This window comes from Ammospiza caudacuta, chromosome 18 (assembly GCF_027887145.1).
Source record: "Ammospiza caudacuta isolate bAmmCau1 chromosome 18, bAmmCau1.pri, whole genome shotgun sequence".
NCBI classification, from domain to species: Eukaryota; Metazoa; Chordata; class Aves; order Passeriformes; family Passerellidae; genus Ammospiza; species Ammospiza caudacuta.
Window position 1 is genome coordinate 12913552 of NC_080610.1, and position 15639 is coordinate 12929190.

The 15639-nt window shown below is 48.4% G+C and overlaps 1 protein-coding gene across 1 annotated transcript in view; it reads right to left on the reverse strand.

The window, feature by feature from the left end:
- Positions 1–14134, reverse strand: part of SETD1B (SET domain containing 1B, histone lysine methyltransferase) — a 43124-nt gene extending 28990 nt beyond the window's left edge. Inside the window, exons 1-6 of the mRNA XM_058816579.1 lie at positions 14001–14134; positions 13510–13664; positions 12977–13075; positions 12213–12483; positions 8988–9100; positions 5229–6407 (exon numbers count right to left, since the gene is read on the reverse strand). Coding sequence (XP_058672562.1) covers positions 5229–6407; positions 8988–9100; positions 12213–12483; positions 12977–13075; positions 13510–13664; positions 14001–14073 — 1890 coding nt within the window. The 5' untranslated portion in view covers positions 14074–14134. The remainder of the gene's footprint in view (positions 1–5228; positions 6408–8987; positions 9101–12212; positions 12484–12976; positions 13076–13509; positions 13665–14000) is intronic.
- Positions 14135–15639: the final 1505 nt, after the last annotated feature.

Below are 15639 nucleotides of genomic sequence, written 5' to 3' on the forward strand. Positions count from 1 at the left end.
CTGAAAAAAAGGTAAAATAACAACCTTCACTTCCACTGCTGGACATCCTTGCCTTGGTCAGGTTATTTAGGAGTGGGTCCTCAGCATCTCCAGGAGGATGCAGAGCTGCAGTCCTGCCCCAGCCTGCTCCCTCCTCAGGACTCAGTGTCTGAACAGAACACTGAGCTCCTAAAGGGGCCAGTGGGCCACTGTAGTGTCACATTTAAATCACCTTTTGAGGGATTTGTGTGCTGCCTTTCTCTTCTGAGCAAGCTCAGACTCCACAAGATCCCCTGAAGTATCTGTGGCTTCTCACTGCTGCTGTGTGTGGGTCAGGGAGGGCAGAACTGAACCCACAGCTTAAGCACTTCACTCTCATTTTAATTTCACAGGTTTAGCATGGCTGGTGTAATTCACATGTAAAACCACAGCAGTCATCCAAATCTCTGCTGCCTGGGCATTGGCTGGCTGCATTTCTGGAAATTCATGGTCATAACATGATACCTATTTTTTGAGTTTCCATTAGGAACCGGTTCTGTCAGGCATGATCGCATTTGCAAGAGCTCAGGAGGCAGGAAAATTTGAAAAAGTGTTTATGAGACTGGGTATAAATCACAGCTCTCAGTTTTTTCTCCCTTCTTCAATTAAAAGGCTACATTCAGAGCAACCATTTCCCCCATCCACTCTCCCCATCTCCCTCCAGAAATGATAAATCCCACTCCAGCTGTAAACTGGATCCCAGGTGTACCCATATATATTATATATACTAACAGCCACCAATGGGCACAAGGGCTCTTGCACAGTTACTGTGGAAACGAAGGTATCAAATTTCCTGGCTCTTAAGGATCTACCTTCTCAACCTTAATGTGCATTTACCTTGAATAAATCACTTCTGAGCTCTTCAGCCCAGAAGCATCCCTCAGCAGAGAGAGATTGGGTTCACCTTTAGGAGGCTCCATGTAATTCATCCCAGGGGCTGCCTCCAGCCCACACAATCCATGGGTGGGAGCAGGGAACAGGGAGAGAACATCCTCCTGCAGGCACAGATGGACTTGCTCCTGCCCAGCTCAGCTCCAAGGGGCATCAGCTGCCCCTGGGGCAACCACTGCAGGTGCTGCTAGCACCAAAACCCTCAGCAGCTCCTCTCCCTGCCTGGACAACACCTGGGCTCTGCTTTGTCTCACCCCAGTGTGAACAACTAAAGGCTGAATTTGGCTCTGCAGGAATGGGCAATCATTTACCAGCACTGAAACAATGCCCAGTGTGGATGGGGATGGAGCCACACAAGACACGAGGCAGCGTCTTGAGGGGAATGTCATCACATCCTGCTAAGGCTCCAGAGGGACAATATGACACTTCAACAAAAATTTCTTCCAGTTCTGGCCGTGACCACACAAGAACCCAAAGATGCTTCAATACAAAGGGCAAATTCAGTCCAGATGTAACCTCAGGGACTTCAGCAGAGCTGTTGTAGGGCTGAGCCTGACCCACCTTGTCTGTGTGTGAGCACGGCTGGGAAATCCTCCCTGGGCAGCTGTGAGAGGACCCACTGCATGCACACAGCTTGTCCCAGGGATGTTGGTGCTGTCCTGCAAGAGGCACCTCAGCACCCAGCACAGCACTCAAAACACTCCCAACAGCTGCTGACAGCAGTGGCTTTCAGGGTCTCTAGGACTGTTGAGTACTGTGTAACTTCCAGTCCACTCCCCAACCCATTTGCTAAAATTCCCAGCAAACAGCAGGAGAACTGCTCTCACCTCATTCATGCTTCAGGATCTTTATTTTTATGATGATCTCTGGCATTTTTAAGGCGTCCCTCCCACCTCAGTAACTCAGTGCTTAGCCAAACTACAAGGAGGACAGGATTCTGCTGATCCCTCAATTAAAAAGTGCTTTTGTACTTATAAATCTGGAAAAATATCACTGTCAACCACACAGTCTTCCTATTACACACTGGCTGCGCACACAAACTGATACATTCATAAGCTGAAACATGAAAGGCATCATCAATACACAGCAAAGTGACTGGCTGCAATCCTGTCACCCTCCCCAGCACAAAGGCAGGGCCTCTTCCTGCCACAAGCCAAGCCAAAACAAGACCTGGCTCAGATGGGATGTCAAAACGTCAAACTGTACGTACTTCACCTCTGCACTTCCGAAACAGCAAAAACCCTGTGAAAAGAAATTATTGCAATTCTTTCCTTTTTATCTTCTCAAGCACATAGGAAGGAAAGTTTGTACATTGCTCCTTCAAAAATTTCCCTCATATAACAATGCAGCTCAGCTTTTTTTCTTTGCCATCTTCTAGTTTTTTGAAAAAGCCTACTCTGCCCTGCCTTCCTGCCTGGCAGGTTGTTCTTTTTGGAAAGGATCCTTCTCCTTCCCTTACCTCATACTGCCCAAATCCCACTGTTCCACCTCTCAGCCTGGCCCCTTGGCTAAGCTTAGCTGGACTTTCTCTGCAGACTTTAATCACTGCTCTGAGATTAGCTGGGTTAGGTGTTGCAGACAGATGCAGAGCCCTTCCTCTCCCACACCCAAAATCCCTGCCAAACTCTGGCTTAGGAGTATCACACAGGATCTTGAAATCAAACTCCAGGGTCTTGCATGATAAATCAGAGCATTTGCTGGCCTTGGCTGTACCTCCTTTACTTATGGTAAGTCTGGGGGGGTTAATCTGCCTGATGATTTGACAGCACTTCACCTACAGAGCAGATGTTATTGTATCAGCAATCATTGACAAAAATCATGCTTGTTTTGATGGGAAACAGGAGGAGGTCCTTCAAAAGCACTGATCACCTCAGGAAAAACTTCCTTGTGACTTTGCTGGCATCCTCATGAATCCTGTGATTCTCCCAGCCAGAGCACCCATCCAAAGAGAGCTGGCCTGGGGCTGCTCTGACCCTTGAAGGGGCAAATATTAAGTAAATAAGTTCAAACTCTCTGCCTTTTATTGCTTCCTTATGATAGTTAATGAGCCTTCCCTGCACCAAGATATCACCCCTGCTCTGCTCCCCAAGCCACACAGTCACAAGAAATATTTGTGTCTGCCTTTCCTCTGTTTCACTGGAGGGCTCTGTGAAGGACTGGGGTAGAACAGTGGTATCACAATAGGCTGAAGCTGGAGGTTCAGCTTTCCAGCCCTTACACAGACTCAATGCCCCTCTCTAACTCAGCTGGAAAGCTGCAGCTCAAATTTCAGCCTATGTTAAGTCACTGTTCAGCTCTGCTCCTTCAGCAAAAGAGAGGGAAGCCAGAAGAGCCTTTTTCTAAAGCAAAAAACTGTGTGGGGAGAAGGGTGGGGAAAGGAAGCAAAAACACATGGAGATCGTTTTTTCTGCATCACAAGGAGCAATGAAAGGCTCAGGCAACTTTTCAAACACGTCAGAATAGCTCAGTGTGATTTGTAACCAAGAGGAAGTCTGAATAAACAGCTCCAACAACAAACATCAACTTTTTGGGGGGAAGGAGACAAATAAAGCAGCAATGACCTGCATGGAGACCCTGCTACCACCCTTCTGACTTCTGCAGAGGATTGAGGCACTTACATAATTTTGTATCACAGACCCATCAACGTGAACTTCTGACACCAGCATCTCACTAAGGGGAAACAAAGATTTAACATGGGCTTCAACATCAGCACGCTGCTGCCCCATATCACAACCTACAATATCCCATCCCAGCCAGTTCCCCAAACCCAGGGTCAGCTACAGAAGTGCCTGACCCCACACACCATGCTGGCACCTACCCATCTTCCTAAACACACTCAGAATTGGCTGCAACCCCCTTGCACGAGTGCAGGGACAGCAGATACAAACCCAGAAAGGCAAGGAGATGAGGGATGTCTTCCTCACTGGTTTGCAGTCAAACTAACAGTGGCCCCTCTTAAGCCTGCCAGACCGGAGCTTAAGGAATCAAAACTCCATTCCTAATTAACACATCATCAGCCCCACCAGACAGGGACTCGCCTCCCAGGAGGGGAGCCTGGGCCAGCCTGGATGAAGAATGAGAACTCAAGCAGCTGAACTGTTTCAAAGGCTGAACTGGCAACTGCAAGGACAAGCAGGTTTGGAAAGGCATGCAAGAAAAAACAAAATATCCAGAGCACGGTCACACTGTTTTCAGTATTTAGCACCCAGACCGACACTGTGTGACTGCTGCAGAGCTTTCCCTCCAGGGAAGCATCCTGCAAAGCCCATGGCTGCGGGAGCAGCTCCTCCTCTCCCGAATGCAGCCGCTTCTCTGGTGAAAACCTCACAACTGCAATCCACTGGAGGGAAACCCATTCTGCCAGCTTAACCCCAATAAACTTTCATGGGTAAATTAAATTTATCTACCATACTCGGGACATTTACACAAGACCAGCCCTCTTGACTGCAGCATTCTAGCACACCAGGGACAGCACTTTCATCTGCCTGCATGACCATTATAAACATTGAGGAGAAAGGTCTGGCATTTGCAAAGATCTGTATTTTGACTGTTCCTTGACACAGCACAATAGAACCAACACATCCACTGCAGTGATACTCACATTTGTTGCAAAAGACCTCCCAAACAGACACACCATGCAACATAATTCCTGTCTGCTGGCACCAGTTCAGCTCTGTCTCCCCCTTCTGCCACAAATGCCCCGGCAGAGGCAACAAGCTCTGCTCTATTATTGGAAAACTCAGTGGAGCACATCCCCCACAAGTCAACTGCCTCCCCCTTTCATATACTCCCTCTCTCCTGAGCAAAGTGAGTATTAAAACCCAGCAACTGTCTCCCGTTGGAAGCAGATGGCAGGAATAGCTGGAGAGCTTTCAAACACCCTATACACTCAATACTTCAGTGCAACATGAAAGCCCTGCTAAGCAAGTGTGTGCCTGCATACACACCCCTGCTCAGGGACCACGGCAATGGCAGAAAGTGCTCCATTAACTCCTCTAGTGGCTTAAGTGTCTGTCAACACTCAGGATATTCACACAGCCTGAGCACTGGCCAAACTTTGGTGGCTTGTGCAGTCCTTGAGCTCTCCTGAAGCTATAAATTGCAGCAGGCTGGTATTATAAATAAGGAAAGCTGGAGACTGCAAATTGATTAAGACCATTACTTTGTGTCACATCTAACTCATTTCCAGCTGGCTCGAGTAAAAGGAAAAGCCACCAGAAACCCCACACTCTGATGACACAAAGACAAGTGCAATTCCCCACCCTGTCCAGCTCTGGGGACACATGCAAAGCCTCACAACTCAGCTCCAGCTCACTTACCTCATCCATTTTTTCTGACGTTGGAGTCTGGTCACCAGGCACCATTTCTTTAGCCTCCGAGGTCTCAGTTTTGGAGGTCCTGCTCAGCTGATCAATGGGAGTCATGCTGGCCTCTGATGTCCCCCGGGAATTCTGACTCAGAGAAGCTGTCCCAGGGATGGGCTCATCATCATCAGAGTCAGGTAAGGGTGTGGGGCTGATGTCCTCCAGGCCTGTGCTGGAAGGGCGCGAGGAAGGCGTCTGACCCCTGAAACCGGGCTGAGAGTTCGAACCGTACGTTGGGATGGGGGAGAGCTGGGAAGAAGAGGAGGAAATAGGGCTACCTTCCATTCTGATCTCATTATCTGAGTCATGCTCATTAAGAAAGGGTAATTTTGTTCTCTGCTCTTTTAAGAGCATCTCAATCCTTGAGTCTAAACTGTTATGCTGCATCTCAGTCTCCATGGTGGGGGTGCCAGGAGTCTCACTCCTCTCTGGAGTCTGAGAGAAGGACGCTGTGCTTGGTTCAGGAACGGAGTTCGAGTCGGGCAAGGGCGGAGGCTCCTCCGGTTTCTCCTTCACTGGGACAAAATCGATGCTGGGGGCAGCGCTGCTTTCCACCACCATCTCTGTGGGAGGCGGTGCAGGTCTCCTGTACTCTGTCTCCCTGGAAGCCTGGGGAAACGGCTGCTGCTCCTCGGACTGGGGAAAAACAGCTGGTGCTTGATAGGGGGAGAAGGCAGATTTATAGCTCGAAGAACTAGAGTGGCTCAGGGGAGGAGTGTGAGAGAACTGAACAGGCTCCTGCTGATGGGATTTGAAGGTACTGAACTGATGCTCTGTGCCTCGGAACACCCCTGCCGAGTTGTGCATGTAGTGGTGCCCGGGGCGCCGGTTGTACGCGTCCGTGAACTTCGTCTCGTGCCTCCGGGGTTTGTAGCCGCTGTCCTGCCCAAAGTGGTACACAGGGGTCGTCTGTCGGCTGGAGTAGGTGGAGTCCTGGGAGAAGGGCGTCCCCAGGCGCGGGGTGTGGGGCGTTCCTTGGGACTGGGGGGTGAATTGGCTGTAGGAGTTTGGGGTGTCCTGCCGGCAGCTGGAATAGGCAGTGTCATGGGAAAAGGGCGTGCTGCTGTTCGGGGTGACGGAGGATCCCGCGGAGGAGAGGGAGCTGTCCTTCAGGCGCTTCAGGGAGTCCGTCAGCTGCAACAACACCACAGAAAAGCACCTCAACACACACTTCTATAACCATATCTGTCCAATCTGTTTGGTTTTCAGAGGAGTTGAGCACCCAGGAGTTTGTGCTGATTTCCATGGCGAGAAAATAAATAGGTTACGGCATCCTTGAAAACACAAACCTAATGGTTATTATCCACTGCTAACAGTCCTCTTTGATTTAAAAGAAAAAGTCAGGCAACAGTCACTTATCTGCAAGGGGAGGAAGAAGAAAGAAGATACAAGTTTTCCTTGTAAGCTACCCCCAAGAGCATCAGGTGAACAGGAGACTTCCACACCACTTTCAGCTGGAAGAGTTCCAGTTGCTAGCAACTATGTAATGCTTGTGTAAGCTGCAAACAGGGATGAAAATAAGGAAAGTCTGAGACGTGAAATTGTCAATTTTTGGTTTTTCTGGTGATCAAAACATACAAATGAGTGAACTGCCAGCCTGCAGCCAAAGCTGTGCAGCAGAGCCAGCCCACCATCCTCCCTACCACTCATCTGTAACATACAAAAAGTTCTCAACTGCCAGAAAAACACCATTTTAAAGCTTCCCACAAAGTCAAATGCTCAGAGCGCTACTGATTATGGTGTTTGAAACCCTACAAACCTACAGAGCAGCCAAGTCCTTGCTCTGTAACTCACTTCACAGGCACATTCAGGGGGTTTCTAGGAGCAGCCCTGCTCCAGCTCTGCTGAGTCATAACAGTGCCACACTTATCTTCAGCTCCAGAATCAATTTTCCATAATGCAAAGCAGGAGCTCAGTAAGAATCTTCCTGGTAGCAAGAGAGGATGGACTGAGCTCCAGCTGCCTAAAAGTACACCAGGATAGTCAACTGGTGAGACCTCTCAAGCACAGGAAGGCAGAGATGTGTAAAATGACCTGCTTGGAACATGCCAGCACCATCAAACTCAAGCTGAACTCTCACCTGCCTGCTGTGTTCACACATCTCACCCACTCAGTAGTGTGGACTTGCTCTCAGTTTGACCCCCTGGACACCATGACCAGAGAGACAGCAAGAAAAAGTTTCTTCCTCAACTGTCCTAAAACCCACAGAGAGGAGCAGGAAGCACGTGGCTGGTTCTCAACAACATCCACACTGCTGCACCTTTAGTGTAGATGTGCTGTGGAGTGTTTTTCAGTGGGGTTTGTGTATGGCCTGGAGGCAGGGATTGCAGAACTGTCAGATCTTTGCTGCTCTGCATGAGAGGAGGAGCAAATGTCAGGAGTAATTTACTGAACTACAGCAGCAAACAAGTTTGTTGGCACATCCTAGTGTCAAAATCATGATGCAAACAGTTAAAAGTTATTCACAAAGCAATAATTCTGGTGGTATTTGGGAAAAAAATCAATTCAGGACAATAATATAACACATGAACATAATATCTAGAGAAAGAATCTTAAGGATAATTACAGCAGGGACTGCTTTGGGTGATACCATCAATTAAGTGTTTTGCTGTTAACCCTGAAAAAAAGAGTAAAAACAAATCTGCCCATTTTTATTTGAGATGTGGAAGTAGCAAGAATGAGCAGTCAGGGTCTACTCATAGCAGGGCTCCCAGCAAAATCATTACCTGTCTCCCCCCTGCCTTTAAAAGCACCTTGCTGGGAGGTAAGGAAGAACCAACCTCTTTTATGGTTTTGTTTAAAGGACACTGGGGTTTTGCCTTGCTGCTGTTGGGGTGCTTTGGTGGGAGGAGACATTTCTTTTTTTCAGATCAACGGGATTTCATGTTCACTGCACAGCTGTTACCTGTCCTGAGAACACTTGATCACAGAATTAATGAAATCGTGGCATTTTAAGAAGTTGTATGAGTAGAGAGAAAGAAAAAAAAATCTTTTCCAAATCTCTTTCAAATTTGATGTCTTAAAATCAGTTCCCAAGTCCCAGTGAGGAGCCAAAGTACATTCAGACAAGCCAAAGAGGCTGGTAACTTCACACAAACAGGCTTCCCTTCCCCCTGGCCCTCTCATCCCAGTGGGGTTACAGGGAAGCAGGTAATCATGCAAAGCCACTGAGAGAATTGTGCCCTAAATATCGAGGGACCCCTGGAAGCCCACAGGAATTCTGTCCATTGCTTTTATTAAAAGCTGATTCCAGCAACTAATTAAGATTCTGGAAAATTGATGCCACTATTGAAGCTCAGCCACCTTGCACCCCTCAGCCTTTAAGCAAGGCTGAAGTCCGTGCGTGCTGAGGATTGCACACCGCAGACGCCAGGCCAAATGTACCACTGTAAATCATTCCCCTGACTTCAAGGGAAAAGCTCATCTCAGGGACAGATCTGATCCAGTCCTAACTGCAGGAATTTCTAATGTTAATAGGGCACGAAGACAAAAAGCATTTTCTGTGCAAAGCAGGCACACACCAGCCATGTGCTCCACATTCAGAGGTACATTTGCTATGGCAATTATGAGCAAGTTCTATTTAAATGTGAATTAGTAACATCCATTGGAACTACAGCAAGACAAATACAGATAAATTAAAAATGTTAAAATGCTAATGTTAATGTTTGAGATTTTCTAGAAAGTTTTTCTTTAAGAAAAGCCAAGCACACCTACCTGGAGAGCTTCGTTCCCAGTTGGGGACACGTCCTGTTCAGTGCCTACAGGGAGGGTCTGAGGAGTGTAAAGACCATTAACCAGCAGTTCATAGAATCTCATGCGGGTTTCACCTGCACAGAGCACAATGCAAGAGTTGATTAAACAGAAAGATCACTATTCATGTAAAAATACACATTCCTGACACTCACATGACCCTGCCCCCACTCCCAGCCCACTCCATCCATGCAAGAGAGGAGCAGTTATCACCTCAGAGCTCGCAGGGATCATTTTAAAATAATCTGCTGGGCAAGTGAAGTCAGACACTCCCTTCTCCAGCCAAGACAAGGAGGTTTCTAAATCCTTTTTCCTCTTCTCAGCCTCCTTGGCAGCTCTGCTCTTTACCATGCTCTCTGGAGCGCAGCCGTTCCCCTCCTCTCCAAAGTGCCAAGCAAAGCTTGCAGATTTGAGAAGTGAAACTCTCACCCAAGGGAGAAGCCTCTGCCAACACCCAGAGCCACTTCAGAAAGCTCTCCCTACACACCTTGCTCATGAGAACTGCCTGTCACTAATGCAAACACAATGCATGGCAATGCTGAGGACAAAACTGTTCATGTTTTCTTTCCAAACAGACACCAATTAAACCTTTTTTTTCCCCTGGTTTAAGGAGAACTCAGTGGAATCCTTCGAAGAATAAAGCCAGAGGAGCAAACTGTCCCATATAGCATTACTGAGCCTCAGCCTTTTCATTCCTAAAGTCTACGAAGACCCAGTTTCTTAATATTGAATTTTTCATTACTACAAAAACTTAATCCCGCTTATTTTGCAGTCTGTAAGAAATCTGTCATCAGCTTCAAAGGCAACAGAGCCAGACCCTGAAACTGTCTGAATTTTGCTCTGAGAGATAAAGAATACACAGAAAAATGGACAGACTGGGCACCTGAGCCCAGAAAATTAATTCAGGAAATACCTCCCAAAACCAGGACTACTTTTATGAGAAAGTCCTGTAGGATCAAACCCCAAACTCCCTGTGAATCATCTTGTTCAATTCAAAAACAAAGCAACTCTTAGCACAATTCTGTCCTGAAAAAGACTTATTTATCTTGCACAAAAGCTACAGAAAAAGTTATTTGGGCATCAAATCTCATTTCACAAAGTCCTGAGCCTCAACTATGTAAACTGTTTAAGTTCAACCAAAGTCATGACAAAATAGATCTCTCACTGCAAGAATCTGAAGATAAGCTTGAAATATTAACACACACCACCCACACATGACACTACAATGCCACAGATATGGAAGTGTTAGGCTTATTTTCACTTGTCCTTAAAAAAATATCAAGTCATTGTTACATAGTTCTTCCTGGATCCCAAACATAAGGCAGGAAAAGTTACAATTTCAAAGAGGTTTATGAATGTGAAATGATTCCCAGCTATTGCTCCAAGACAGGTAATTACTAGTTGTGTCCAGTCTGTAGATGGATAAACTGAGCAGAGAAGTTTCTTTAAACAACCCTGTCTCAGATGAGGAGCCTGGATTTATTAGTTTCAGATTCCCGGGCCTGTGCTCACACCAGACAGATAAACTTGATACTTTCCCTCCTAATATTTATTTTGCTACACTGTGAAAACAAAGTTTTTAACAACCTTTCACCGTCTTGCAAAGCAGAACACTAGAAAGAAATGGTGAAAATGATACATATATATTTTAAGTATGTCCTAACCTGCTGATGCTATTTTAGGAACACAATTTTTACTTGATTCTGACAGATTATAGCACATTGACAGTCCTACTCCCTTAGAACGAAAGAGAAGCAACTGTGTGAAAAAAATACATTAGGAGCAAAAAGCTGGCAAACAAAACAGCAATGCAATTTGAAACTGACTTCAGCATTTTCTCCCAGGAAACAGAAGCAGAAACCCCCCCTCATTTCCCTGATGTGCTACAAACTTTCTGGAACAGCTGCCTGCTCAAGGCTTGCTGCATAGTTTATAAACGGAGGAGAACAAGGAGGAAGGCAGTACAATCAGCTTGTTTAAAATGATTTGCATTAAGACATCCATCACTTACAAAACAGCTTTAGCTTATGTTATTAAATCTGCAAATGGTTAATTTGTCCTTAAATGTGATTTTTACCTTCAAATTTCAAAGCAAGGGAAGGAGCCTGTTTGTAAAAATTATTGATACTAGAATTTCAAAGTATACACATGCAAGGTCAAGCCTAGCTCCCAATAGAAAATATTAAACTGCTACTGTGATTTTTCTTCTAACAGTGGTCAGTAATGTCAATAAACATGCTGTTCTACTCTATCACATGTGGCACACCAACTGCTGTGCTGGTTGTGCACTAAACTGTTGAAACCTTTAAATATAGAACAAAAATATCAGCATTTTAAGAAAATGGTGTTAGCAGCCTTTTTTCCCAAGAAAGAGTGCAGCAAGCCAGTTTTAAACTAGAAATGCCACCTTTAGAATGCAGAAATACAATCAGCAAGTGATCCACACCTCCTCAGTCTTGGACGTTTTCTAAAATTCAGGCAGATTTTAGAAAGCCTTTTCACTAGCATGCTTGGAGGAGAGAGAACAGACCAAATGCAATGCCTTCACACTTGCAGGAACTTCATGGGGCTTTGAGGGCTCGGGAGTGGGGCTGGCAGCTGGCTCCTCCAGCACAGGGAGCTGCTGTCACTTTAAGAGCCAGTCTCACACTCGTACACTCGCACACCCTGGCAGTGCTGCGTGTGCACTCTGCTGTGCCAGCCCCCAGCCCGCTCAAAGTATCAATGAAATGCCAGGCACGCAGGGCACAGCACCCAGCCCCGCTGCTGCCACCAGAGCCCACAGATCTGGGTCCCAGGAACCACCAGGACTTGCCCAAAAACGCCAGGTTTGCAAAATGCAGGTGCCACCGGGTCCAGCAGCCCTGGCAGGTGGCCGAGAGGGACCATCCTGGGGCAGGGAGATGGGGGACACGAGAGGGCAGCGAGCAGGGGCAGGGACGGGCAGGGGAGAGGCAGGGGACAGGCAGGATGGCAGCATTTTGCAAATTACAGGGCTGTCTCTTAGCAACAGACAACACATTTGGCTCCACGTGACTCGCCCAGGCCCCAGACACCAGACCCGCTGCCGGCTCCCTTCGTATTTTTAATCACCAGGTCCCTGCCCTCTGCAACAGCCTCGATGCTGGGATTGGGACAGACAGGGGCTCTGCACACCCCAAACACGAGGCCCAAACGTGCCCCCCTTACCTTTTGTATCCAGCTCCACGTGGATGATGTTGCCCATGACAGAAGTGTTGTGAAGGTGCTGCACAGCCTCCCGGGCACCCTTGACAGTGGCAAAGATGACTTTGGCAATGCCCAGGTGCTTCTTGTTCTTGGGGTTGTAGAGAATCTCCACCTCTTCCACTTCGCCGTATTTCTTGCACATGTCGGCCAAAAAGTTTTCACGGATGTTGTCGTTCAGCTTGGCAAAGGTGACCTGCTTGGGAGGCACTGGCCCCACGTAAAATTCATCAATCTGGAAACGGGCACAAGGCGGGGAACGATAAAAATAATCGGCATTGTTAATGAGCTTGGGGGAGGAGCCTAAGGATGGCACGGGAGGGAGAGGGTTAAAGCATCCTGCAAACTTTGGGGGGGAAAAAAAACCTCCAAGGCTCTGGGTGAACCTCAGAGCTGAGCAGAGGCTGTGCCACTGCAGCCATTCATTGGAACCGGCTCCTTTCTGGGCTAAAAAGATGCATTTTAAGCAGTGCTGTCAGCAGAGAGCCCCCCCCACTGCCCCCTGGCCCAGGAGCCCCAGCTCCAAAACCTTCAAGTGATCTCGTCAGACAGAGGCATTGATTTCTTGTTATCCTCATAGAAGAGGATTATTGTTAAACAGTTTGCTAAATAACAATGTTAATAGAAATATGACTGTCATTTAAACGGTCCATTAAACTATTTGGAACTCAGGCTTCACTCTCAAATAAACAAGTTTCCAGAGGTAATAACAAAAGTCAGGGCAGTACCTTGAATTTGGGGACAGACAGCTCCAACTCCTTAGTTTTGGTCCATATTCGCCCTATTCTGGGATCCCTGACACAATCCACAGGAGCGATCCCCGAGTTCTGGGAGAAGGAGGAGGAGGAAGAGGAGGAGAGAAAACATAGAAACAGCAATAACAAGACTTGAAATCGAAGACAAAAATAAAAGAAAAAATAAACCCCGAGGAAGCACGGGCTGTCTCAAGGGAAGGGGAAAGCGCACACACACACATACACACACGTGTCAAATTGCAATACTGCTGGGAAATGCACACAGATTGGAAACACAGGGAAAAAGCCGCAGGTTTGGGCTCCTGACAGTTGAACACACAGTGTCAGGTGGCTGTAACTTTGGTGGCTGTGCGTGTCCCCCCCAGGACCCCCCTCCCACACACACAAGCGCTATGCCGAGGATTACCACGACCCGGAGGGACCCCCAGCCCCCAAAACGCCGGTAAGACAGAGGCTGGCAGGGGAGACACGACACAATGGGGGAAACCCGGGAGCCCCCCACTCACAGGCATGCTGAAATGTTGCCCATCGTAACGGTAGAGTTTGTGCTGTCCTTTTTTCAGAGCCGGGTCAATAATCAACTTGTAACTTCTCCAATGGTGATTTCTTTTCTCGACAGAAGTGCTGGCTTGCGTGCTGTTCTCCATTCCGTTGATCCAACCTGAACGCGGGGGGGGTGGGGGGGGAGAAGAGAGAAAGGGGGAAGGGGGAAAAGAAAGAAAAACCATACTAAAAACCATAAAGTTAAAAAAAATATTCAACAAAGACATCTTCGTTTCGGTGCGGGTTTTTCTTTTTTTTTTTTTTAACGAGCCGCCCGATCTACACACCCAGGCAGGGAGGAAATCCACCGCGAAGCGAGCCCCAAAATGGGGGAATTGCCAACCGGGTCCCCCCCTCCACCCCAACCAGACAAGAGGCAGAGAGGGAGGAGGAGAGGAGGAGGAAAAAAAAAAGAAGAAGAAGAAGACGAAGAAAAAAAAAGACCCAATCTCACTTGAACTCTGCTTTTTGCCATGATCTTCAGGGTGCTTGGCTTTTTCCCCCGCCTTGGTCTCTCGGAAAGACATCGCGCTGGGCGGCCGATCGTCTCCGGGCGGCGAAAGGCGAGCTCCCGTCTCACATGGGGCCGGTTACCGGCGCGGGCTGCCCGCCAGGCTCCTGCCTCCCGTTTTCGCGAGCCACCACATATTGTGTGTGTGCTCGCTGCTGGCGGCGGCCGGGATCCCACAATACACCGCTGCGAGCGCCGCGAACGCCTAACCGCGCTCCGCCGCCTGCACATTCACGGCGGCCGCGCCGCGCAGCCCCCGGCCCGCGGCCGCCCGCCGCCGCCCCGCCGCCGCCGAGCGCCGCCGCATGGGCCGCCGCCGGGACGCGCGGGTTTTTTTTTCCTCCCCGCCGCGGGGTTAACGGCATGCGGGGGGGCGAGTGGAATCTGCCCGCTGCATTTACCTTAGAGTAAACTGTTTCTAAACAAGATGGACCTATAGGTGGGACAAGTTGGGGTGGTTTTTTTCGCTTTTTTTCTCTTTTTTTTTTTTAGGGGAAGACTTCGGCGAGCCGGGGCGACCGTGGGGGCGGGTGGAGCACGGACCCGCCGCGCTGCTGCGGCGGAGAGCGCGGGGGGGGGGGGGGGGGGGGGGGGAAGCTGGTAGGGGGGTGGCAACACACGCAGAGGAGGGGGTGATAGAAGATGGGGGAGCAGCTTTGCTTATTAAAGGTCCGGAGCGCTCATCAGCCAATCAGCGGGGAGGTTCCATTTTGTTTTCGGTATTAAAGGCGGGCGGCGCGGTGCCCCCGGCGCTCGGCGGGCGCGGGGCCGGGCGGAGCGCGGCGGGCGCATGGCGCGGCCGTCCCGGGGCGCGGGGCCGCGGCGGCCCCGGGAGCGGCCGCGCCATTGGCTGGGGCGGCGGCAGCGCGGCGGGCGCAGCCAATGGGAGCGCGGCTTCCATGGGGCTTGAGTTATTAGACGGCGGGGTAAAAGCACCGCGCGGCAGAAGCCAAGGAGAGGCCGCGGGACCCGCAGCCATTTTTCTGCAGTGGAGCGAAATGGCCAACTGGGCTTTTCCTTTGTTCCATAAAGGGGGATCCGCCATGTGAATCCACACCACGCGGGGTGGTGGGAGCCTCTAGCACGGTGCCAGACGACTCACTGAAGAAGGAGGATTTAAATATATATATATATATATATATATCTCAAACCCTTAACAAAAAAAAAAAAAAAAAGTAATGCGGATTTTTTTTTTCACCCTTATGATTCGGGATCCATCTTTGTCTTGTGTAACTAGGTCATGGCACACCCTATGTCAGCAGTTAACAATTTCGAATGCCAACAAAAAAAAGAGTAAATACATTCTTTTTATATTTTTTTCGTTGTTTTGGGGGTTTTTAAGCTTTAAGCAGCTTTGATGACTGAACAATAAATTTGAGAGACTTCTCTCTTGTATTAAAACACTTGATTCCTGGCCATTTTTATTAACTCCTTTGGTGCTTAAAAGGTAATGTTTTAAATATAGGTATAGGAATAGTGAATTCTGGCAAAAAAATAAGGCAATTTTACTATGTTAAGCTCTTTGTCTTTCTTTCCTCTTACATTGTAAGTACCCAATCTGTTCTGTCCTTGCTAAGTGTAG